This window comes from Hemiscyllium ocellatum, chromosome 5 (assembly GCF_020745735.1).
Source record: "Hemiscyllium ocellatum isolate sHemOce1 chromosome 5, sHemOce1.pat.X.cur, whole genome shotgun sequence".
Classification (NCBI taxonomy): Eukaryota; Metazoa; Chordata; class Chondrichthyes; order Orectolobiformes; family Hemiscylliidae; genus Hemiscyllium; species Hemiscyllium ocellatum.
In genome coordinates this window covers 140,439,822-140,465,962 of record NC_083405.1, presented here as the reverse complement: position 1 = coordinate 140,465,962, position 26,141 = coordinate 140,439,822, and the positions used below count along the sequence as shown (strand labels likewise).

General features: G+C 47.2%; 1 protein-coding gene across 3 annotated transcripts in view; it reads left to right on the top strand.

The window, feature by feature from the left end:
- Positions 1–5,487: 5,487 nt before the first annotated feature.
- The window catches only part of LOC132815906 (multiple epidermal growth factor-like domains protein 6), an 87,893-nt gene continuing 67,239 nt past the window's right edge, over positions 5,488–26,141 (top strand). For 2 of the 3 annotated variants that reach the window (XM_060825283.1, XM_060825280.1), the window contains exons 1-3: positions 5,488–5,573; positions 6,661–6,724; positions 11,733–11,894. In XM_060825283.1, the coding sequence (XP_060681266.1) occupies positions 5,505–5,573; positions 6,661–6,724; positions 11,733–11,894 (295 nt within the window). In that variant the 5' untranslated portion in view covers positions 5,488–5,504. The remainder of the gene's footprint in view (positions 5,574–6,660; positions 6,725–11,732; positions 11,895–26,141) is intronic. The other variant, XM_060825281.1, reaches the window with a different exon arrangement.

The window sequence follows — 26,141 nt, the reverse complement described above, 5'->3', positions numbered from 1 at the left end:
AAGGTGTTTGATAAAATGCCACACATTAGGCTCTTTACCAAGAGAAGAACCCATGGCGTTAGGGGTAGTATGTTATTGTGGAGACAACTGGTTATCTCATAGAAAACAGAGAGTAGGGATAATGGGTGCATTTTCAGGATGGCAACATGTAACCACTGGAGTGCCCAGGCATCAGTGCTGGTACCAGGGTTATTCATAATCAGTATTCATGATTTGATGAGGAAAGTGAATGTACAATACACACTCTCCACACTCACACACGCACACACTTAAGACACTCTGCACTCACTACACACACACACACACTTTCTCACACTCACAACCCCCACCCCAGACACACACACACACACACAGACAGACAAAGACCCATATGTACACATAGATTTTGTGGGGTGAATTTGTACTTGCAGGGTTACATTGCACTTTGCTCAAAAACTGCATGAATTTATGTAAAACTCTGTTATCTCCCTTTTTAGATAAGAATCAATCTAAACATCATGGCATAGACAGAGAACACAGGGGGCTAACACCTTCAACATATTGTCTAGCTATCACCATTGTTAACAGCTAACCCGAGAATGCAACTTTTAAAAAAAGTTTTGTGATTTACACATGAAAGAAGTGAAACTATCACTGTATTCTAACAGATGAAAGGCTTAACAGACAATCAATTTTTCAATGTATAATTTCAGTTACATCACACTGCAAATTTTTGTTATAAATTCTGTGTTACGATCGAGCCCTCCACTATCACCTGATGAAGGAGCGTCGCTCCGAAAGCTAGTGTGCTTCCAATTAAACCTGTTGGACTATAACCTGGTGTCGTGTGATTTTTAACTTTCTACAATCATCAAGTTTGTGATGACAAAATTAGATGGGAAAGCGAGTGATAAAGATGACACAAAGCGTCTGCAGGGAAATATAGACAGGTCAAGTGAGTGAGCAAAAACTTGGAAGATGGAATATAATGTGGGGAAATGGGCCTATACTCATTGGAGTTTATAAGAATGAGAGGTGATTTATTGAGATGTACAAGACTCAGTGGAACCTGAACAAGGTAGTTGCAGAAAAGTTGGTTTCCTTTGTGGGAGAATCTAGGTCAAAGGGCATCACCTCAGAAGAAGGGTTTGTCCATTTAAGGCAGAGCTGAGGAGGAATTTCCTCTCTCAGATAATGAATCTGTGGAACTCATTATTGAGAGGACTGTTGAGGTTGTGTCACTTAAGTATATGCAAAGTTGAGACAGATAAATTTGTAGTTTGTAAGGGAACAAAAGTTTAAGGGACAACACAGGAAAGTTCAATTGCCCAACTCTCAGTAGTAGCAGTGTGTACTGTCTACAGTGTACTGCAGAATTCATCAAAGGTCCTGAGACAGCACCTTCTAAATTCACAATAAGTCAAATTTCTGGTCGCTGGTAACACCCAGCATGTTGATAGCGGGGAATCAGTGATGGTAACATCAACAAATGCCAAGGGCTCAGTGGTTAAATTGTCTCTTATAGATGATAGTCATAGCCTGGCATTTGTGTGGCCCGAGCCTGGAAATTGTCCAGATCTTGTTGCATTTGAACACGGGATGCTTCAGTATCTCAGGAGTCGCGAATGATGCTGAACATTGTACAATTATCGCCGAACATCCCCACTTCTGACCTTATGACAGTGAGAAGGTCATTGATGAAGCAGCTGCAGATGGTTGGGCTGAGGACACGACCCTGAGGGACTCCTGCAGAGATGTCCTGGAGCTGAGCTGATTGACCTTGTTGTGGTTCTGTTTGCCGAGCTGGGAATTTGTGTTGTAGACGTTTCGTCCCCTTTCTAGGTGACATCCTCAGTGCTTGGGAACCTCCTGTGAAGCGCTTCTGTGATGTTTCCTCCGGCATTTATAGTGGTTTGTATCTGCCGCTTCCGGTTGTCAGTTCCAGCTGTCCGCTGCAGTGGCCAGTATATTGGGTCCAGGTCGATGTGTTTGTTGATAGAATCTGTGGATGAGTGCCATGCCTCTAGGAATTCCCTGGCTATTCTCTGTTTGGCTTGTCCTATAATAATAGTGTTGTCCCAGTCGAATTCATGTTGCTTGTCATCTGCGTGTGTGGCCATTAAGGATAGCTGGTCGTGTCGTTTCATGGCTAGTTGGTGTTCATGGATGCAGGTTGTTAGCTGTCTTCCTGTTTGTCCTATGTAGTGTTTTGTGCAGTCCTTGCATGGGACTTTGTACACTACATTAGTTTTGCTCATGCTGGGTATCGGGTCCTTTGTCCTGGTGAGTTGTTGTCTGAGAGTGGCTGTTGGTTTGTGTGCTGTTATGAGTCCTAGTGGTCGCAGCAGTCTGGCTGTCAGTTTGGAAATGTTCTTGATGTATGGTAGTGTGGCTAGTCCTTTGGGTTGTGGCATGTCCTCATTCCGTTGTCTTTCCTTTAGGCATCTGTTGATGAAATTGCGCGGGTATCCGTTTTTGGAGAATACCTTGTATAGGTGTTCTTATTGTCTTTTTGCAGTTCAGGTGTACTGCAGTGTGTTGTGGCCCTTTTGAATAGTGTCTTGATTCAACTTTTTTTGTGTGTGTTGGGGTGGTTGCTTTCATAGTTCAGGACTTGTGTGGCTTTCCTGTATACCTTTGTGCTGAATTCTCCGTTAGGTGTTCTCTGTACCATCTACCCGAAGCGGAACAACCAGAAGTGGCAGAGACAAACTACTATAAATGCCGGAGAAAAGATCACAGAAGCGCTTCACAGGAGGCTCCCAAGCACTGAGGATGTCACCGAGACAGGGGACGAAACGTCTGCAACACAAATTCCCAGCTCGGCGAACAGAACCACAACAACGAGCACCCGAGCTACAAATCTTCTCCCAAACTTTGATTGACCTTCCACATCCACAACCACCTTCTTATGTGTCAGTTATGACTCCAACTAGCAGAGAGTTTTCCCCCAATACTTATCAATTCCAGTTTTGCTCAGGCTCCTTGATGCCGCACTCAGTTGAATGAAGCCCTGATGTTAAGGGCTGTCCCTCTCCCCTCCCCTCTGGAATCCAGCTCTTCTGTCCATGTTTGAGCCAAGGCTGGAATGAGGTCAGGAGCTGAGTGGCCCTGGGGGAACCCAAACTGGGCATCACTGAGCAGGTTAGTGCTGAGCAGGTGCTCCTTGGTAGCACTGTTACTGACACCGTCCATCACTTTACTGAGGATCGAGAGGAGACTGATGGGGCAGGAATTGGCCGGGTCGGATTTCTCCTGCTTTTTGTGTAAAGGACATAAAACTTGGTCAATTTTCCACATTGTCAGGTAGATGCCAATGTAGTAATTGTACTGGAACAGCTTGGCTAGGGGAGAGGCAAGTTCTGGAGCACACGTCTTCATTACTATTGCCGGAATGTTGTCAGGGCCCATAGCCTTTGCAGTATCCAGTGTTTCCAGCCACTTATTAATGTCACATGGTGTGAATTGAATTGGCTGGAGACTGGTATCTGTAATGCTAGGGGTCACTGGAGGAGGCTGAGATGGATCATCCACTCAACACTTCTGGCTGAAGATTGCTGTGAATGCTTCAGCCTTATCTTTTGTCCTGATGTGCTGGGTTCTTCCATCATTGAGGATGGGGAATTTGTGGAGCTTTCTCCTCCAATGAGTCGTTGAACTGTTCACCACCATTCCTGACTGGAGGGCTTAGATCTGATCCATTGGTTGTGGGATTGCTTAGCTCTGTCTAGCCAGCTGGCTGGGGCAGAATTTATTGTCTGTCCCTCATTGCCCTTGAGAGTGTGGTGGTGAGCTGCCTTCTTATACTGCTGCAGTCCAGTTGGCGTAGGTAGACCCATAGTGCTCTTTGATGGGGTGTTACATGATTTTGACCCAGTGATAGCGAAGGGATGGAGATACATTTCCAAGTCAAGATGGTGAGTGGCTTGGAGGGGAACATGCAAGGGATGGTGTTCCCATGTACCTGCTGCCCTTGTCCTTTTAGATGGAAGTGTTTGTTGGTTTGGAAGGTGCAGTTTGTGGATCTTTGGTGAATTTTTGCAGTGCACCTTGTAGATGGTATACCTTTCAAATTTTGACTGAGTTCACCCCACCAGACCATGAATTGTCAAAAACAGAAATTGCTGAAAAAGCTCAGCAGGTCTGGCAGCATCTGCAGAGAGAAATCAGAGTTAATCTGTGGTAGGGTTACTGGACCTGAAGATTTAACTCTGATTTCTCTGCACTGATGCTGCTAAACCTGCTGAGCTTTAACAACAATTTTTATCTCCAACTTACAGCATCCGCAGTTTTTTTGATTTTTGTCAGTATCTGACATCTCCTGTTTCAACTACATCATTCTCAGCTGATACTCTCTGTATTTTTCTCTCATTTACCTTCCTTTTCTTTCCTTTTGCATTTCCAAATCTAGTTTCCTCCATTTCCATTTTCTGTTTTCCTAATTACGTCTCAGATTCCTCCTCGTACTCTGCCATCATTAGTTTGTTCCTTCTCTTCTTACAGTCAAGTTGCTTTAATTATCACCAAGTGTCAGATCTGGAAATTCAATCTGCCATCTTTGAGAAAGAGATTTTAGTTGTTATATGGTCTTGTGAAAGAATTTCTGACTAAATCCTGGGCCTCAGCTTGTAAAGGGTCTGATGAAAGACCTGGTTCCAATCGATCTGTTTGGGGTTTCATGGTCCCAATGGATGGGAGCCACAGTTGGCAACATCAGTGAATGGTGGGACCTTAATGGCAGCCTCCTGTTAGCTGGATTGCCCTTAGTCAGGATCTTCTGCAGTGATTGCCAAATGCAGACCATGGAATGGGAAGACTTGTTCTAGGATTGTCCTGGTTCAATGGTGGCTTCAAACTCCGCACTTGTCTCTCTCTCTCTCTCTCTGGTTTGAAGCCCTGTACCAGGGCTCTCCCTGTGGTTTGGAGCTCCATGCCAGGGCAATCCTTGTGGAAAGGAGCTCCATGCCAGGTCTTCACATTGTTTGGAGCTCCGCGCCAGGTCTCCCTGTGGGTTGGAGCTCCATGCCAGGTCTCCCTGTGGGTTGGAGCTCCATGCTGGGCCCCTCTTTGTGTTGGCACTCCACACTGGGCCATTCACGTGCGATGTCAGTGATTCAGGGACCATTTTTGTGTATTCCGCACAGGACCCCTCTCTGTGGTGGAGCTCTGCACTGGGGCCCCTCCCTATGGCGGAGTTCTGCTCTCCCCCCCCCCCCCCCCCCCCGTGGTGGAGCTCCACGCAAGGCCTCCTCCCTGTGATGGCACTCCACGCTGGGGCCCCTCCCTGTGGTGGAGCTCCGCGCAGGACACCTCTGTGGTGGAGCTCTGCGCTGGGCCCCCTCCCTGTGGCGGAGCTCCGCTCTGGGCCTCCTCTCTGTGGTGGCACTCCGCGCTGGGGCCCCTCCCTGTGGCGGAGCTCCGCGCTGGGGCTCCTCCCTGTGGCGGAGCTCCGCGCTGGGGCTCCTCCCTGTGGCGGAGCTCTACGCTGGGCCTCTCTCTGCCGGGAGACGCTGAGTCCGCGGGACATGGCGCTGCCGCTCTGGGTTTATCTCTTTCTCGGAATCTGCAGCTCCCCAGCTGTACCCAGTCACTCGGTAAGTGACTTCACCCCCTCACCCTCCCATCCTCACCCTGCCTCACCCCCAATCCCCTTACCCTCCTCCTCATTCACTCCCTCCCTCTCTCCATCACTTCAGTATCATTGGTCAGACACACACTTTCCAGGATTATTTTCATTAACTCTGTTGATGGGCTCCTCCAACAAATCCTCACCAACAGATCCTCACTAACATCCTCACCAACAGATCCTCACGAACAAATCCTCACCAACAGATCCTCACTAACAGATCCTCACTAACAGATCCTCACCAACGGATCCTCACGAACAAATCCTCACCAACAGATCCTCACTAACAGATCCTCACTAACAGATCCTCACCAACGGATCCTCACTAACAAATACTCACCAACAGATCCTCACTAACAGATCCTCACCAACAGATCCTCACTAACAAATACTCACCAACAGATCCTCACTAACAGATCCTCACCAACAGATCCTCACCAACAGATCCTCACGAACAAATACTCACCAACAGATCCTCACTAACAGATCCTCACCAACAAATCCTCACCAACGGATCCTCACGAACAAATACTCACCAACAGATCCTCACTAACAGATCCTCACCAACAGATCCTCACCAACAGATCCTCACTAACAGATCCTCACCAACAAATCCTCACTAACAGATCCTCACCAACAGATCCTCACTAACAGATCCTCACTAACAGATCCTCACTAACAAATACTCACCAACAGATCCTCACTAACAGATCCTCACCAACAGATCCTCACTAACAGATCCTCACTAACAGATCCTCGCTAACAAATACTCACCAACAGATCTTCACCAACAGATCCTCACTAACAGATCCTCACCAACAGATCCTGGCTGACTGATCCAAATCCTTCTTGCCCTGTAACCTCGCTCCGCTCCCCTCACAGCCTCCATTTGCCCCATCCCAAACCTCCTTCTCCCTGTTCATCATCCCACTTTAATCCACTGCCTCCATCTCCCACTCCTCCCATCTCTCTAACACTGTAAATTTATTTTTCAGTTTTCTCTCTTCCTCCTCTTGGCCTTTTGTTCATTCCTCACTGTCTCTCTCTTTCCTCAGAATGGAACCAAGTCCTTTGGGAATATCATTGAAAACATCACTGTGGCTGAATCTCACCAACAAGGTAGGTGTCTGGAGTCTGCGTTACAGGAAGCTTTTAAAGTAACATTGGACATCCACTAATGTCATTTATTGGATCCATTGCTCCTGATGCGGTCTCCTCTACATTGGGGAGACTGGACCTCTCCTAGCAGAGCGCTTTAGGGAACATCTCCGGGACACCCGCACCAATCAAGCACACCGCCCCGTGGCCCAACATTTCAACTCCCCCTCCCACTCTGCGGAGGACATGGAGGTCCTGGGCCTCCTTCACCACCGCTCCCTCACCACCAGACGCCTGGATGAAGAACGCCTCATCTTCCGCCTCGGAACACTTCAACCCCAGGGCATCAATGTGGACTTCAACAATTTCCTCATTTCCCCTTCCCCCACCTCACCCTAGTTCCAACCTTCCAGCTCAGCACTGTCCCCATGACTTGTCCGGACTTGACCGACCTGCCTAGCTCCTTTTCCACCTATCCACTCCACCCTCTCCTCCCTGACCTTTCACCTTCATCCCCTCCCCCACTCACCCATTGTACTCTATGCTACTTTCTCCCCACCCCCACCCTCCTCTAGCTTATCTCTCCACCCTTCAGGCTCACTGCCTTTATTCCTGATGAAGGACTTTTGCCTGAAACGTCGATTTTGCTGCACTTTGGATGCTGCCTGAACTGCTGTGCTCTTCTAGCACCACTAATCCAGAGACGGGAAACACTGCTTTAGACCTGGACACACACCAAGAGGAGGAGACCATTCAGCCCGTTATGTCTCCCCTTACCCAATTGGACCATCTATCTTAACACCACTCTTCCTGCACTGCCTCCTTTTCCCTTCCCTTGTTATGTAGAAATCTATCAATCTCTATCTTGGAGATGCTCCACGACTGAATTTCCATAGTCCTCTGAGCCAAAGAGTTCCAAAGATTCACCACCTTCTGATTTAAGAAATTCCTCCTCACCTCAGTCCTGAAAGGCCTACCCCTTATTCTGAGACTGTCGGCCTGGTTCTTTAGGCACCTCTTTATCTGTCTACCTGTCCCAACCCTGGGAGTGCCTTTTCCAACCTGGAGAGAATATATGCCCAACCACCTCAATCTCTCCTCAGAGATCCCACCGTCTCCAGTATCAGCCCAGTGACCCTCTGCTGTAATCCTTTCATCACCAGGACATCCTTTCTTAGATAAGGAGACCAAATATGCTCACACTATTCCGGGTGTGATCTCCCCAAGGCCCTGTATAATTGCAGTAAGTCATTCCTGCTCCTGAACTCAAAATCTCTTGCTGTAAAGGGCAACATCCCATTTGTCACCTTCACTACCTTCAGAGAATTCCCTTTTTATTGATCACCGCTGACTCTGCCCAATCATTATTTTATACACGTTCAGTTATCATCCCTGAAAATAGATTTTAGTGTTTTCCTACCACTGACACCAGCCTAACAGCTCTGTGGTTCCACGTTCTCTCTCTCCCTCCTTCCTTTCTTAAACAGTGGGGTGAAATGTGCTTCCCATTAACCTGGTTCTGAAAGACAGGGAAATTGGGGAACTCTGCCTCTTTTTGAAATCTTTAACCATTGTGAAGACTCCAGCGAATAGTGATTTCCAGTGTGTTACCCTAGTGAGCCACTAAATCTCTGTGTTAATAGTGCACATATAGTCTTTAAGTGGTGCTGGTCTGTATTGTTAGATGCTGATATTGTTGTCAGCTTTGAATAATGTCCCTTCAGGGACTGTCATTCCTGTATATTATGTTGTTGCTGTGCTGCTGAGATGTTGTGGACCTTATGGGATGAGGCTTGATGGAGGTGGTGAGGGTGAGTTCACATCATTAGCTGAGGAATAGCTTCTCTGGTTGTGTGTATGTGTGGGACTGTATCGGCCAATGGGGTACATGGACCAACAAAGCAAGCTGGAGAGCCGCTGATGGTGATGGATGACATCCTAGACTGACCCCTGTGAGATTGCCAGGTGCCTGTAGTGTGGTTTCAGGTATTTGCCAAATCCTGCAGTAATGTTTAAAGTTAGCTGGTCCATGGGGTGAGAAATGTAGTACCTAGTGATGAGGGAATCAATTCCTGTGGGTGTGAAGGGGTTTGGCTCCATCCACAGCCTGTCAAGGATGTTGTGTGCCTTCTAACATGCTCTGCTCTTTGAATTCCTTGCTCAGCTTTGGCCAGTAAAGCATATCCCTTGCTTCCTCAGATTCAGTTGACTTAGCTCCTTTGGAAAATGCACTTTAACATCTCCCCTCTTATCTTCTGGGGGGTATTGACTCTATTTGCTTTGCACTATATATCACCTTGGACTAACTGTTCATTGAATTGAATTGAATTTATTGTCATGTGTACCGAGGCACAGTGAAAAGCTTTGTCTTGCGAGCAATGCAGGCAGATCACAGAGTTAAATAGCATAGATAAGTAAATAATAGGTAAACAGCAGCAAAAACAAAACAAGGTGAATGTTAAGAGTTTGAGAGTCCATTCAGCATTCTAACAACAGTAGGGTAGAAACCGGCTGGTGCATGTGTTCAGACTTCTGTACCTTCTCCCCCATGGTAGAGGTTGTAGAAGAACATTGCCAGGGTGGGGTGGATCTTTAAGAATGCTGGCGGCCTTTCCTTCACAGGGCCTGGTAGGTGGATTCTACATGAGTTTATCTCTGAACTGTCCCATCTGTAGCAGGATTCAAACCCAGATCCTCAGAATATCATCAAAGTCTCTGGATTAATAGTCGAACAATAATAGTACTAGACCATCTCCTCCCGATATTCATTGGAAATGTGAAGAATAAGAGGTGCACTCATAGAAACCTATATAATTCCAACAGGACTAGATAGAGAAAAACACACAGGAAGGATATGCCTAATGACTAGGGGTCACAGTCTAAAGACATGGGGAATGCCATTTAGGATGCGATGCAGAGAAATGCCTTCTTTCAGAGAGTGGGAAGCCTGTGGAATTCTCTAACACAGAAAGCATTTCGATTAGATTCCCTACAGCATTGGCCCAACAAGTCCACACCGACCCTCTGAAGAGTAACCCACCCAGACCCATTCCCCGATGTTTACCCCTGACTAATGCACTGAACACTATGGGCAATTTAGCATGGCCAATTCACCTAGTCTGCACATCTTTGGACTGTGGGAGGAAACTCACGCAGACACAGGGAGAACATGCAAACTCCACACAGACAGTCACCCAAGGCAGGAATCGAATCCGGGTTAACCACTAAGCCATCATGCCACCCTTACCAAAGGGCAGCTTTGATACCAAAGATATCGAGTTAGATATAGTTCTTAGGGCTAAAGCGATCGAAGGGTATGGGGAGAAAGTGGAAGCAGGGGACTGAGTTAGATGATCAGCCATGACCATATTGAATAGTGGATCAGACTCAAAGGGCTGAATGGCCTCCTTCTCTCCTATTTTCGATGTTTCTTTTTGTTGATCAACGGATCTTTTATATCTTGGGCAGTACTATCGAACATGTACCATCTGTGAGTTCAGTGGGGGTTGAAAGTGTATCTTCAATTACCTTCTGCAGTTATTTTCTCTTTGTTAGAGAGATTCAGGGTGCAATCAATTTCAAACAGTTTCCTCCTAAAAGTGAGTGTAGCTTGGAGTAGCTGCTCTGTTGTGTGAATTGTTGTAATTTTGCCATTTCACACAGACAAATGGCCAGTTCGGCTCCACATTAGAACATAGAACATAGAACATAGAAGGATACAGCGCAGTACAGGCCCTTCGGCCCTCGATGTTGCGCCGACCGAGTCCTACCTAACCTATACTAGCCCAATAACTTCCAAATGCCTATCCAATGCCCGCTTAAATGAACAAAAATTACTCTTGGTTCTACCTGGAGTTGGCAGATGAAAGTGCAGCCCATGTGTGAGACAGTGTTGGTCCATGTCTTGGTTTGCTTTCACAGCTCTGACCATTCCCATGTTTCTCAGGCAATAGCTGTGTTTTTATACAGCTCTTCAACATTCACCCTCAGCTCCGCGCCCATCACGTTAAAACCTCTGAAGAGGACAGTCTGTCTGTGCTGTCATGTTGTTGGTAACTGGTTACAAGGCAGCAGCCCCCCGTCACTGCCTCGTGTCTGTGCTAAGCTGGGATGTACAAAAACACATTTCTAGCCCAACGATCATTGATCACATCAACCACAACCACATTCTGCTCTGCCTCTCTCCATAACCTCCAGACGAACATGGAGAGGAAGCTGAGCTGAAATCCCTCTCCTCCCAAGGGTGCACCATATCTCGAGCTCATGTCCAGTTCAGTGTCTCTGAGCCAGAGAGTTAACAAACAGTAATCTGGTCTAACTGTCAGCTAACTCAATCAATCTGCCATATCGCAGTCTACAGTATTACTCTTCAGGTGTTTGCTTTTTGAGAGTCATAGAGTCGTACAGGCCCTTTGACCCACCATGTTAGTGTTGGCCAAGAATCAGCAAACTATACTAATCTTATTTTCCTGCACTTGGTCTGTAGCCCACTGTGCTCCAGCATGTGCCCCATGCTTCTCCAGATACTTAATAAATGTTGTGAGACCTTTAATTTTCTGCAATAGCAACTGAGCATGGATTATATCAATTTCAATCTATTAGACTTTTATCACAGAGGAATGTTTGATGGGAACATTGTAGAAAGACATTTGCTGTGTATCTAACCCCGTGCTGTCCATTGCTGGGAGTGTTTGATGGGGACAGTGTAGAAAGACATTTGCTGTGTATCTAACCCCGTGCTGTCCCGTGCTGGGAGTGTTTGATGGGGACAGTGTAGAGGGAGCTTTACTTTCATGTTAACATGTTAGGGGAGCTTTCTTTTCAGTTTACTTTCAGTTTAAAAGAGCAGAGGTACTGTACTCTCTCTCCCTCTCTCTCTGTAACCCTGTGTTGATACTTCGTGTGTGTGTTTGTTGGGAACAGGTTGACATTAAAACTGATCCATTTCACGGCGTACTGCTGGGGAACATTCAGAATTCTGGAGCTCCTTGCTGCGCTGCACCATCTAACGTGGATTCCTTTTACTCAGCAGGGGATGTGAAGATCCACAGGATGTGGGATTGCCCTGGGAACTTGCTGGCGGTCAGGAATGGTACTGGGTGTGGCTGTCCTGATGAGCTTGGTTTGGACCGAGAGAATTGCAGCTGCCCTGAAGGATTCCGATTAATCAATACTCCCTGGCAATGCGTTGGTAAGTAGCTCCTAATCCCAACTCCAGTCTGACAACCGAGATGGAAATCCATTTGTTAGTACAGTCAGTTCTGCTATAATGCGTGTTTCTTCAACACAAATTGGCCTCAACTCAGTTGAAGAATTCAGACCATTATTTGTAGAAAGCAAGTGTTCTTTACCTGTACTGGGGATAACACAATTCTGGCCCCATTGGCTTCAATGGTGCTGCTAATGGATGATTTTCTAATAACACAAGATTACATGAGAGAGGAGCAATGGTGTTCTAACAAAACCGATAGTATAGGAAACCTCAGTCAATGTGCAAACCTGTATCACATGCCACCACACTTCTCAAAGATCTTTACAGTCAACAAAATACTTTTGAACAAATATTCCTCTTTAAACCATGAAAATAAAACTAAATGAAGTGACCAGGAAAATGGACAAGGGCAGGGTGGTAGTTGTAGTCTATATGGATTTCAATAATTCCTTTGATAAGATTCCATATGGTAGGCTGCTCTAGAAGGTTAGATCACATGGAATCCAGGGAGAGCTGGCAAATTGGATATACAATTGGCTTGATGGTAGGAAGCAAAGGGTAATACTGGAAGGTTGCTTGTTGGACTGGAGGTCTGTGTCCAGTTGGAGTGCTTATTGCTGTTTATTATCTATGTCAATGATCTGGATGAGAATGTACAAGGCATGGTTACTAATTTACTGATGACACTAAAATAGATGGTATCGTGGACAGTGAGGAAGGTTGTCAGAAATTGCAGCAGGACCTTGATCAGCTGGAGAAGTGGGCCGAGAAATGGTAAATGGAGCTTAATATAGATAAGTGTGAGGTCTTGTGTTTTGGAAAGTCAAATCAAGATTGGAGTGTCATGGTGAATGTTTGGGCCGTAAGGAGTGTAGTGGGACAGAGGGACCTTGGAGTTCAGGTGCACGGTTCTCTGGAAGTGGAGTCCCAGGTAGACAGGGACCTTTGGCACACTGGCCTTCATCAGTCAGGACAGTGAGTATAGAAGGTGGGAAGTTATGTTGCAGTTGTACAGGATGTTGGTGAGGCCGCACTTGGAGTATTATGTTCAGCTTTGGTCACCTTGTTGTAGGAAGGATGTTATTAAACTGGAAAGAGTGCAGAAGAAATTTACAAGGATGTTGCCTGGACTCAATGGTTAGAGCTGTAGGGCGAGGTTGGACAAGCCTGGACTTTTCCCTTTAGAGCGTAGGAGACTGAGGGATGGGGGTTTCGGAAACCTTATAGAGGTGTATAAGATCATGAAAGGCATGGATAGGGTGAATGTACTCAGTCTTTTTCTCAGCTTTGGGGAATCGAGGACTAGAGGGCATCAGTTTAAGGTTAGGGGGAAAGAATCAAAGGGAACCTGAGGGGCAACTTTTTTATACAGAGGGTGGTACGCATATGGAATGAGCTGCCAGAGGAAGTGGTTGAGGTGGGTCCATTAACAACGTGTAAAAGGCATTTGGACAAATACATGGATAGGAAAGGCTTAGAAGGATGTGGACCACGTGCAGGGAAATGGGGTTAGTGTGGAAGGACATTTTGGTTGGCATGGACCAGTTTGGGCCAAAGGGCCTGTCTCTGTGCTGTAGGACTCGATGACTGTATGAGAAGAAATTCCTCCTCATCTCTGTCTTCAATCGTTGCCTTTATTCTGAGCCTGTGCCTTCTGGTCCTCTCAGGCTTTCTCATGTCCTCTCAGTAAATCTGCCATCATTGCCCAGGGAAACTTGTCACACAGGCTTGTTAGAGAATTCAGTGTCTTTACCTATTCATTCATGGAACAAGGCAGCATTGATTGGCTATTCCGAATTGGCCAGAGGGCACTTCAGAGGCAGCCACGTTGCTGTGGGTCTGGAGTCACAGACCAGGTAAGGATGGCAGTGTCCTTCCCTAAAGGGGCAGTAGTGTACTGGGTTTTTCTGACAATCAACAATGGATTCATGGTCATCATTAGACTCTTCACTCCAGCTATTTATTGAATTCAGATTCTACTACCTGCCATGGCAGGATTCAACCTGAATCCCCAAAACATTATCTGGGTCAGTCGAACCCATACGGCAGTGTCAAGGCCCCTCTCCTGGGATGGGATGGGGGGGGAGGATTTTGAGTAACCCATAGGGCTGTGTCAAGGCCCCTCTCCTGGGATGGGATGGGGGGGGTTTTGAGTAACCCATAGGGCTGTGTCAAAACCCCTCTCCTGGGGTGGGACGTCGGGGAGGGGGAGCTGAGCGATGGTGAGGGGACTGTACCGTGATTCCCCACAATGCTGCCTGGGACGCAGTGTCTCAGCGATGGTGAGGGGACTATACCGTGATTCCTCACAATGCTGCCTGGGACACAGTGTCTCAGCGATGGTGAGGGGACTATACCATGATGCCCCACAATGCTGCCTGGGACGCAGTGTCTCAGCGATGGTGAGGGGACTATACCGTGATTCCTCACAATGCTGCCTGGGACACAGTGTCTCAGCGATGGTGAGGGGACTATACCATGATGCCCCACAATGCTGCCTGGGACGCAGTGTCTCAGCGATGGTGAGGGGACTATACCGTGATTCCTCACAATGCTGCCTGGGACGCAGTGTCTCAGCAATGGTGAGGGGACTATACCGTGATTCCTCACAATGCTGCCTGGGACGCAGTGTCTCAGCGATGGTGAGGGGACTATACCGTGATTCCTCACAATGCTGCCTGGGACGCAGTGTCTCAGCAATGGTGAGGGGACTATACCGTGATTCCTCACAATGCTGCCTGGGACGCAGTGTCTCAGCGATGGTGAGGGGACTATACCGTGATTCCCCACAATGCTGCCTGGGACGCAGTGTCTCAGCGATGGTGAGGGGACTATACCGTGATTCCCCACAATGCTGCTTGGGACACAGTGTCTCAGCGATGGAGGGAGGCTGCATAGGCTTAGGCTCCTTTCTTTGGAGCAGAGGAGACTGAAGGGGGACCTGAGAGAGGGCAGTATGGTGATGAGGGGCTTGGACAGGGGGCTAGGAAGCAGCTTAAATACCACAGATGAAATCGGAGCAAGAGGAGGCCCTCCGGCTCTTCGATCCTTTTCCACCATTCGTACAGATTATGGCTGATCTTTTCGTGCCCTCAGCTCCACTTACCCGTGCCCTCAACGTGTCCCTTAGTTCCTTTACTGTTCAAAAGATATTGTTCTTAGCTTTAAAAACATTTACTGGAGTAATGTTAACCACTTCCCTGGGCAGGGAATTCCAGAGATTCACAACCCTATGGGTGAAGAAGTTCCTTCTCAATTCAGTCCTAAATTTGCTGCCTCTAATCTTGAGGCTATGCCCTCTTGTCCTAGCTTCACCTGCCAATGGAAACATCCTCTCTACTTCCATCTTATCCATTCTTTTCATAATTTTATATGTTTTGATAAGATTCCCCTTCATTCTTCTGAATTGCAATGAATATAATCCTGGTCTACTCAGTCTCTCCTCGTAAACCAACCCCCTCAACCCTGGAATCAAATGAGTGAACCTCCTCTGCACTCCCTCCAGTGCCAGGACATCCTTTCTCAAGTAAGGAAACCAAAACTGCACACAGTACTCCAGATGTGGCCTCAGCAGTACTCTATACAGCTGTAACACAACATCCCTGCCTTTAAACTCAACCCCTTCAGCAATGAAGGACAACATTCCATTTGCCTTCCTAATTACACACTGTAGCTGCAGACCAACGTTCGGTGATTCATGCACAAGGACACCCAGGTCCCTCTGCATAGCAGCATGCTGCAACATTTTGCCATTCAAGTAATAATCCTTTTTACTCTGACCAAAATGGATGGTTTCACATTTATTAACATTGTATTCCATCTGCCAGACCTTTGCCCATTCACTGAAACGATCTATATTCCTTTGCAAAGTTTCACAGTCCTCTACACACTTTGCCCTGCCACTCATCTTAATGTCATCGGCAAACTCTGACACACTTTGGTGGCACAGTGGTTAGCATTGCTGCCTCACAGCGCCAGAGACCTGGGTTCAATTCCCACCTGTGGAGTTTGCACATTCTCCCTATGGCTGCGTGGGTTTGCTCTGGTTTCCTCCCACAGTCCAAAAGTGTGCAGGCCAGATGAATTGGCCATGCTAAATTGCCTGTATTGTTAGGTGAAGGGGTAACTATAGGGGAATGGGTCTGGGTGGGTTGGTGTGGACTTGTTGGGCCGAAGGGCCTGTTTCCACACTGTAAGTAATTTAATCACCACACGTGATCCCCAATTCTAAAACATCTGTAATAATTGCAAGTATTTGCGATGCCAACATTGATCCCTGAGGCACACCACTAGTTACTGATTGTCAACCAGAATAGCACTCATCTATCCCCACTCTTTGCTTCCTGTTAGTCAACTAATCCTCTCATCTTGCTAATATTTTATCCGTAATGCCATGCATCTTTATCTTATGCAGGAGTCTCTCGTGCAGCATCTTGCCAAAGGCCTTTTGGAAATCTAGGTACACCACATCCACTGGGTCCCCATTGTCCACCTTGCTCATAATGTCTTCATAGAATTCCAAAAGTTTAGTCAAGCATGACCTGCCCTTCATGAACCCATGCTGCGTCTGTCCAATGGGACAGTTTCTATCTAGGTGCCTTGCTACTGAAGGGTCAATAATAAGGGAATTAAGGGCTATGGGGAGAATGCTGGTAAGTGGAGTTGAAATGCCCATCAGCCATGATTGAATGGCGGAGTGGACTCGATGGGCCGAATGGCCTTACTTCCACTCCTATGTCTTATGGTCTTATGGAACATCATTCTGAGGCGTAAGGAAGGAGATTTGGAGGGGAATTAAGGAAAGGTTCTTTCACCCAGAGGGTGGTGGGAGTCTGCTATGTGCTGCCTGGGAGGGGGGTTGAAGAGAGGAACCTCACAACCTTTCAAAAGTACCTGGATGAGCCACTGAAATATTGCAACATTCAAGGCGGAGGTCACATGTGGCTAGGTCATGGCAGACTCAAATGGACTGAAGGGCCTCTTCTATGCTATATAATTCTCGCACCTTATGACACAGGTTATGGGTTTAAGAGGGAGTGCTGCCCTGTCGAAGGTGCTGAATTTTAAAAAGATTTTAATCGGAGCCCTATGACAATTTTTCCAAATTTTTAATTGGCTGTTGTTCAAGACAAATGCTGGGGCCAGGGTCAGCCTCAGGGAGCTGACCTTCATTTCTCTTTCTCCCTGCTCCTGTGTCCTCTCATTCCCCATCCTCTTCCGGTCGTCCCTCCCCCGCAGCAATGTGCCCCAGTACGCCCCTCCCCAGACTAACAGCCTTACCCATCATCTAAGGGCATCTGCCCAGCCACCCAGCAGATACAGGGTGCAGTGCTGAATGCAGCCTTGAGAACCCAGCTCTCTGCCTCAGCCCTCCTTCCACCCAACCCTCTCATTACCCAAGCCTCACTCCTTCTCACCTTTCCCTCATTTTCTCTTGTCTTTATTCATTCATTTCCCTGACACTCATCCTTCTCCTTCTGACTCATTCTCTATCTCTCTCCCACCCTCAATGTGCCCCTTCCACCCCCTCTCTTCCCCCTTTTCCTTTGCCTAATCTTTTCCCTCTCTCCTCTCAGTCCATCTCCCACACCAACCTCTCAACCCTCCTCGTCTCCCTCCCCTGCTTTCCCCCTCAAATCCGCTCCTCCTTCCACCCCTTCTCTTCCCCTCAGTCCCTCTTTCCCCTCTCTACCACCGTCCTGTTCATTCCACTTCTATTCCTCAAGTCTGCTGTCAAAAACCCATTTGAAGTAATTCCCCAGAGGCTGGTATCCCATCACCAAGTCCCCCTTTACTTACACAGGGAGAGTCCTTAACACTGATCCAGCTCCCTCAGAGTCGTCTCCGAGAGTGAACAGAACTCCTGACACTCCTGTTTATGTCTGTCAGCCAGGGCTGTCTGATTGGACCTGGTTAACAGCCCCAATCAGGGAACTCATATTCTATAAGGTCCGCCCTGGCTGACCCCATTACAGTCACTACATCCACTCACTCTGTCTTTCTACCATCTCCTTCCATCCTCTCACATCCACTTTATCCTTCTCTGTCTCTGTTTCACTCTGCGCACCCCCTCCCTCCTCTTCATGATTATCTACCCTCCCCTCACCCTCATGTTTAACCATTCCTGATGCTCTTGCTCTCAGTAAGATGTAGGAACAGCCAAGGACATAGGACATAGTCCCCTCTGCCATTCAATGGGATTGTGGCTGATATGGTAATCCTGAACTCCACTGTGCTGCCCTTTTCCGTTAACCCTTGATTCCCCTCCTGATTAAACATCTGTCTGTCTCAGCCTTGAATATACTCGCTCACCGAGCCTCACCAGCCCTCTGCGGTCATGAATTCCTCAGATTCGCTGTCTCAGAGAGAAGGAATTCCTCCACATCTGTTTTAAATGGGTGACTCCGTACTCTGAGATCATCCCTGTGGTCCCAGCCTCTCCCCCAAAGGGAAACAGCCTCTCCATATCTCCCCAGTAACCCTCACTTTCCCATCTCCTTTTTGTGTCATCCACAAACTTGTTGATAATACGTTCGCTTTCTTCTTCCACGTTTAGAATATACTTGATAAGTAATTGTTGCCCAGCACTGATCCCTGGGGCACTCCACTAGTTACACTAGTTTATTTTGCCCGGTTGCCATTTTTCCCCTTTCGAACCTGTTGACTGCTGCGTTCCTACGTTTGTACATTCTGTCCCTTCCAGTCACACTTTGCATATTGTTATCCAAACAGTCGTCCTGTCATATTGGCAAATCCTTCTGCTTTTTAAGCTATATTTCCCCTTGCCAGAACTATGACCCTCTGTGATTCGTTTAAAGCTCTCTCTATATCCCCAGTGATTTGATTCACCAGGACTTTGGTTCAAGTGAAGCCTAACCATGCAGAACAGTTCCCTCCTACCCCAGTGGTGGTGTCAGTGCCCATGAACTGAAACCCATTCTCCCCACGTCAATCTCTGAGTCATGCATTTAATTCCTTGACATTATTTATTGAGTGTCAGTTTGCCTGTGGTTTAGGATGTAACCAGAGATTATTACCTTGGTGGGTCAGCTCTCAAAATGAGTTCCCAATTGTTCAAAATCTTTCAGTACAACCTTCTTTCTAGTCCTCCCAATGTCACTAGTCTCTGTCTCTATCTCCATCTCTCTGTCTATCTCTTTCTCTGTGTCTCTGTCTGTCTCCCAATCTTCCCTCCTTCTCTCTCATCTCCCTTTATTGTGCAGACTGTGTTTTTGCTGTGGTCTGGGTTTAATTACTGGCCTTGAATGAACTACCCCCTTAGTAAATAACAAACAGATTTGCCCGGAGTCTCTGGGGACTTAATTAAAAACTCTGCTTCCGCAGTACGGAACTTTGCAATCTTCAGAAGCAAGAACATTAGGAATCTCAGCAAACAAGGACAGAGAGGCAGCTACAGGCTGGTCTTCGAAAGCAAATTCCACACAGGAAAGATAGGAAAACCATTCAAACTGACAGGATCACAGAGTTACATAACACAGTATTATCAGGCCATGCACATGGAAATGTGGGAGCACAGAGGGAGTGCCACACTGTCAGAGTATCAGCACTGAGAGAGTGCCGCGCTATGAGAGGGTCAGTGCTGAGGGAGCACTGCACTGTCGGAGGGCCAGTGCTGAGGCAGTGGGCAGTGTTAGAGGGTCAGTGCTGAGGGAGTGCCACACAGTCAGAGTATCAGCACTGAGAGAGTGCTGCACTGTCAGAGGGCCAGTGCTGAGGGAGTGGGCAGTGTTGGAGGGTCAGTGCTGAGGGAGTGCCCAATGTCAGATGGTCAGTGCTGAGGGAGTGGGCACTGTCAGAGGGTCAGTGCTGAGGGAGTGGGCAATGTCGGAGGGTCAGTACTGAGGGAGCGCCGCAGTGTCAGAGGGTCAGTAATGATGGAGTGCTGTACTGTTGGAGGATCAGTACTGAGGGAGCGCCACACAGTCAGAGGGTCAGTGCTGAGAGAGTGCCGCACTGTCGGAGGGTCAGTGCTGAGGGAGCACCACACAGTCAGAGGGTCAGTGCTGAGGGAGTGCCGCACTGATGGAGGGTCAGTGCTGAGGGAGTGCCACACTGACGAAGGGTCAGTGCTGAGGGAGTGCCGCACTGTCAGAGTTACTGTTTTTCGATTAGTTTCATAGAACATAGAACAATACAGCGCAGTACAGGCCCTTCGGCCCTCGATGTTGCGCCGACTGAAGCCTACCTAACCTACACTAGCCCAATAACCGCCATATGCTTATCCAATGCCCGCTTGAATGACCATAAAGAGGGAGAGCCCACCACTGATACTGGCAGAGCATTCCATGAACTCACAACCTGCTGGATAAAGAATCTACCCCTAACATCTGTCCTATACCAACCTCCCCTTAATTTAAAGCTGTGTCCCCTAGTAACAGCTGACTCCATACGTGGAAAAAGGTTCTCACTGTCAACCCTATCTAAACCCCGAATCATCTTGTACACCTCTATCAAATCTCCCCTAAACCTTCTTTTCTCCAATGAGAACAGGCCCAAGTGCCTCAGCCTTTCCTCATACGATCTTCCTACCATGCCAGGCAACATCCTGGTAAACCTCCTCTGCACTCGTTCCAGTGCCTCCACATCCTTCCTATAGTATGGCGACCAAAACTGCACACAATACTCCAGATGAGGCCGCACCAGAGTCTTATACAACTGCAACATGACCTCAGGACTCTGGAACTCAATTCCTCTACCAATAAAGCCCAGTACGCCATATGACTTCCTCACAGCACTATTTACCTGGGTGGCAACTTTCAGAGATCTGTGTACATGGACACCAAGATCCCTCTGCTCATCCACACTACCAAGTAGCCTACCATTAGCCCAGTAATCCATCTTCTTGTTACTCCTACCAAAGTGAATCACTTCACACTTAGCTACATTGAACTCCATTTGCCACGTTTCTGCCCAGCTCTGCAACTTATCTATATCCCGCTGTAACCTGCCACATCCTTCTTCGCTGTCCACAACTTCACCGACTTTCGTGTCATCCGCAAACTTGCTCACCCAGCTTTCAAGCCCCTCCTCTCGGTCATTTATAAAAATGACAAACAGCAATGGTCCCAAAACAGATCCTTGTGGAACACCGCTAGTAACTGCACTCCAAGATGAACCTTTACCATCAACTACTACCATCTGTCTCCTTCCAGCCAGCCAATTCCTAATCCAAACCTCTAATGCACCCTCAATGCCAAACCTCCGTAATTTTTACAGTAACCTACCATGGGGAACCTTATCGAACGCCTTGCTAAAATCCATATACACCACATCTACTGCTTTACCCTCGTCCACTTCCTTGTCACCTTCTCAAAGAACTCAATAAGGTTTGTGAGGCACGACCTGCCCTTCACAAAACCATGCTGACTATCCTTGATCACATTATTCCTATCCAGATGTTCATAAATCCTATCCCTTACAATTCTCTCTAAGACTTTGCCCACAACAGAAGTCAGACTCACTGGCCTATAGTTACTAGGGCTGTTCCCTACTCCCCTCCTTGAACAAGGGGACCACATTCGCTATCCTCCAGTCTTCTGGCACTATTCCTGTAGACAATGACGACATAAAAATCAAGGCCAATGGCTCTGCTATCTCCTCCCGAGCTTCCCAGAGGATCCTAGGATAAATGCCATCAGGCCCAGGAGACTTATCTATTTTCATCCTTTCCAGTATTCCCCAGACCTCTTCCCTACATACCTCAAAGCCATCCATTCTAATCACTTGTGACTCAATATTCACATCAGCAACAGTGTCCTGTTCCTGAGTGAATACTGACGAAAAGTATTGATTTAGTGTCTCTCCAATCTCCTCCGCCTCCACGCACAACTTCCCACTACTATCCTTGACTGGACCGATACCTACCCTAGTCATCCTTTTATTCCTGACATACCTATAGAAAGCCTTTGGGTTTTCCCTAATCCTACCAACCAAGGACTTTACATGTCCCTTTCTCACTGCTCTTAGCTCTCTCTTTAGATACTTCCTGGCTACCTTATAACTCTCAATCGCCCCAATTGAACCTTCACGCCTCATCTTTACATAGGCCGCCCTCTTCCCTTTTACAAGGGATTCCAATTCCTTATTAAACCACGGCTCCCTCACACGACCCTTTCCTCCCTGCCTGACTGTTACATACCTATCGAGGACACCCACTAGCTGCTCCTTGAACAAGCTCCACATATCATTTGTGTCTTTCCCTTGAAGCCTATTTTTCCAATCCACACATCCTAAGTCATGCCTCACCGCATCATAATTTCCCTGCCCCCAGCTATAACTCTTGCCCTGCAGTGCACACTTATCCCTCTCCATCACTAGAGTAAAAGTCACCGAGTTGTGGTCACTGTCCCCGAAGTGCTACGGTTCATTACCCAGAACCAAATCCAGTATAGCCTCACCTCTTGTGGGCCTGTCTACATATTGTGTCAGGAAACCCTCCTGCACACATTGGACAAACACCGACCCATCTAACGAACTCGAGCTATAGCTTTCCCAGTCAATATCTGGGAAGTTAAAGACCCCCATAACAACCACCCTGCTACTTTCACTCTCCTCCTGAATCATCCTCGCAATACTTTCCTCTACGTCTCTCGAATTATTAGGAGGCCTGTAGAAAACTCCTAACAGAGTGACCTCACCTTCCCTATTTCTAACCTCAGCCCAAACTACCTCAGATGGCAAGTCTTCCTCTATCGTCCTTTCCATCGCTGTAATACTATCCTTGACAATCAATGCCACACCTCCCCCTCTTTTACCCCCACCTCTGACCCTACTAAAACATTTAAACCCTGGAACCTGCAATAGCCATTCCTGTCCCTGCTCTACCCACGTCTCTGTAATGGCCACAACATCGAAGTCCCAGGTACCAACCCACGCTGCAAGTTCACCTACCTTATTTCTTCTGGCATTGAAGTATACACATTTCAAGCCACCTTCCTGTTTACCGGCACCCTCCTTCGAGAACGATGCCTTGTTCCTAACCTCCCTACACTCCAGATCCTGTACCCTAAAGCTACAGTCCAGGTTCCCATGCCCCTGCAGAGTTAGTTTAAACCCTCCCAAAGAGCACTCTCTATCACATGGCACGGGTAACAAACCAGAGACAACAACTCTGTTCGTTTTAGCTCTGAGCTTCCAACCTAGCTCCCTGAAAGCCTGCCTAACATCCTCACCCCTCTTCCTACCTATGTCGTTGGTGCCAATGTGGACCACGACTTCGGGCTGCTCCCCCTCCCCCTTAAGGGCCCGGAAAACACGATCAGAGACATCACCCTTGCACCTGGGAGGCAACATACCAAACGTGAGTCTGTGTCGCCCCCGCAAAACCGCCTATCTGTGCCCCTCACTATTGAGTCCCCAATAACTATCGCTCTATCTTTCTCCGCCCTTCCCTTCTGAGCAATGGGGACAGGCTCCGTGCCAGAGGCCTGAACCTCATTGCTTACCCCTGGTAAGTCCCCCCCCCCGACAAGTATCCAAAACGGTATACTTGTTATTGAGGGGAACGGCCTGTCTGCTCTCCCAGGTTACTGCTGAAGTTCCATCATCCTGAGAAGAGAAGGGATTTATTTATCTACAAGACTGTAAGACCATAAGACATAGAAGTGGAAGTAAGGCCATTTGGCCCATAGAGTCCATTCCGCCATTTAATCATGGCTGATGTGCATTTCAATTCCACTTAACTGCACTCTCCTCGTATCCCTTAATTCCTTGTACGATCAAGAATTTATCAATCTCTGCCTTGAGGTCCTGGCCTCCACTGCGCTCCATGGCAATGAATTCCAGAGGCCCACTACTCTCTGGCTGAAGAAATGCCTCCTCATTTCTATTGTATATTGACTCCCTCTAATCTTAAGGCTGTGCTCATGGGTCCTGGTCTCCCTGCCTAATGGAAACAATTTCCCAGCATCCACCCTTTCTATGCCATACATTATCCTGTAAGTTTCTATTAGATCTCCCCTCAATCTTCTAAACTGTAATGAATACAATCCCAGGATCTTCAGCCGTTCATTGTATGTTAGGCCTACCATTCCAGGGATCATCCGTGTGAATCTCCGCTGGACACCCTCTAGTGCTAGTGCATCCTTCCTGAGGTGTGGGAACCAAAACTGGACACAGTATTCTAAATTGGGCCTAACTAGAGCTTTATAAAGTCTCAACAGCACATCACTGCTTTTATATTCCAACCCCTTGAGATAAATGACAACATTACATTTGCTTTCATAATCACGGACTCAACCTGCAAGCTAACCTTTAGAGAATCCTGTACTTGCACTCCCAGATCCCTTTGTACTTTGGCTTTATGAATTTTCTCACCATTTAGAAAATAGTGCATGCCTGTATTCTTTTTTCCAAAGTGCAAGACCTCGCATTTGCTCATGTTGAATCTCATCAACCATTTCCTGGACCACTCTCCTAAAGTGTCTAAATCTTCCTGCAGCCTCCCCACTTCCTCAGGACTACCTACCTGTCCGCTTAACTTCGTATCATCGGCAAACTTCACCAGAATGTCCCCAGTCCCTTTATCCAGATTAATGTATAACGTGAACAGCTGCGACCCCAACACTGAACCTCGCGGGACACCACTTGTCACTAGCTGCCATTCCAAAGAAGAACCTTTATCCCAACTCTCTGTCTTCTGTCAGACAGCCAATCCCCAATCCATGCCAGCAGCTCACTTCGAACACCATGGGCCCTCACCTTAGCAGCCTCCCGTGAGGCACCTTATCAAAGGCCTTTTGGAAGTCTAGATAGATCACATCTAAACTCTGGTCTAACTTACTTGTTACCTCTTTAAAGAATTCTAACAGGTTTGTCAGGTGCGACCTCCCCTTACTAAATCCATGCCGATTTGTTTTAATCTGACCCTACACTTCCAAGAATTTAGAAAGCTCATCCTTAACCAACAACCGAGGTTAGGCTAATCGACCTATAATTTTCCGTCTTTTGTCTTGATCCTTTCTTGGACAAGAGGGTTACAACAGCGATTTTCCAATCATCTGGGACTTTCCCTGACTGCAGTGCTTTTTGAAAGATTACAGTCAGTGCCTCCGCTATTTCCTCAGCCACTTTCCTCAGAACTCTATGAGTCAGGACCTGGAGATTTATTCATTTTTAGAACTTTTAGCTTTTCTAGCACTTTCTCTTTTGTAATGGCTACCATACTCAACTCTGCCCCCTGACCGTCCTTAATTGTTGGGCTATTACTCATGTCTTCCACTGTGAAGACTGACGCAAAGTACTTATGAAGTTCTTCAGCTATTCCCTTATCTCCCATCCCTAGCCTTCCTGCATCAATTTAGAGCAGCCCAATTTCTACTGCTGCTTCTCATTTGTTTCTTATGTATTGAAAGAAACTTTTACTATAATTTCTAATATTACTGGCTAGCCTACCTTCATATTTGATCCTCTCCTTCCTTATTTCTCTCTTTGTTATCCTCTGTTTGTTTTTGTAGCCTTCCCAATCTTCTGATTTCCCACTGCTCTTGGCCACTTTATAGGATCTCTCTTTTTCTGTGATACATTTCCTGACTTCCTTTGTCAGCCATGGCTGTCTAATTCCCCCCCCTCCCCCAGATAATCTTTCTTTTCTTTGGGATGTACCTCTGTACAGTGTCCTCAACTACACCCAGAAACTCCTGCCATTGTTGCTGTACTGTCTTCCCCACTAGGCTCAGCTTTTAGTCAATTTTAATCAGTTCCTCTCTCAAGCCCCTGGAATTACCTTAGAACATAGAGCAATACAGCACAGAACAGGCCCTTCGGCCCACGATGTTGTGCCGACCATTTGTCCTAGCTTAAGCATCTATCCATGTACCTATCCAATTGCCGCTTAAAGGCCACCAATTATTCTGACTCTGCCACTCATTGCCAACGGCTCTGCAATTTCCTCTCTTGCTTCCCACATAATCCTAGGATATATCCCGCCAGGCCCGGGGGACTTGTCTATCCTCAAGTTTTTCAAAATGCCCAACACATCTTCCTTCCTAACAAGTATCTCCTCTAGCTTACCAGTCCGTTTCATACTCTCCTCTTCAACAATACAGTCCCTCTCATTTGTAAATACTGAAGAAAAGTACTCATTCGAGACCTCTTCTATCTCTTCTGACTCAATACACAATCTCCCACTACTGTCCTTGATCAGACCTACCCTCGTTCTCGTCATTCTCATGTTTCTCACATACGCATAAAAGGCCTTGGGGTTAT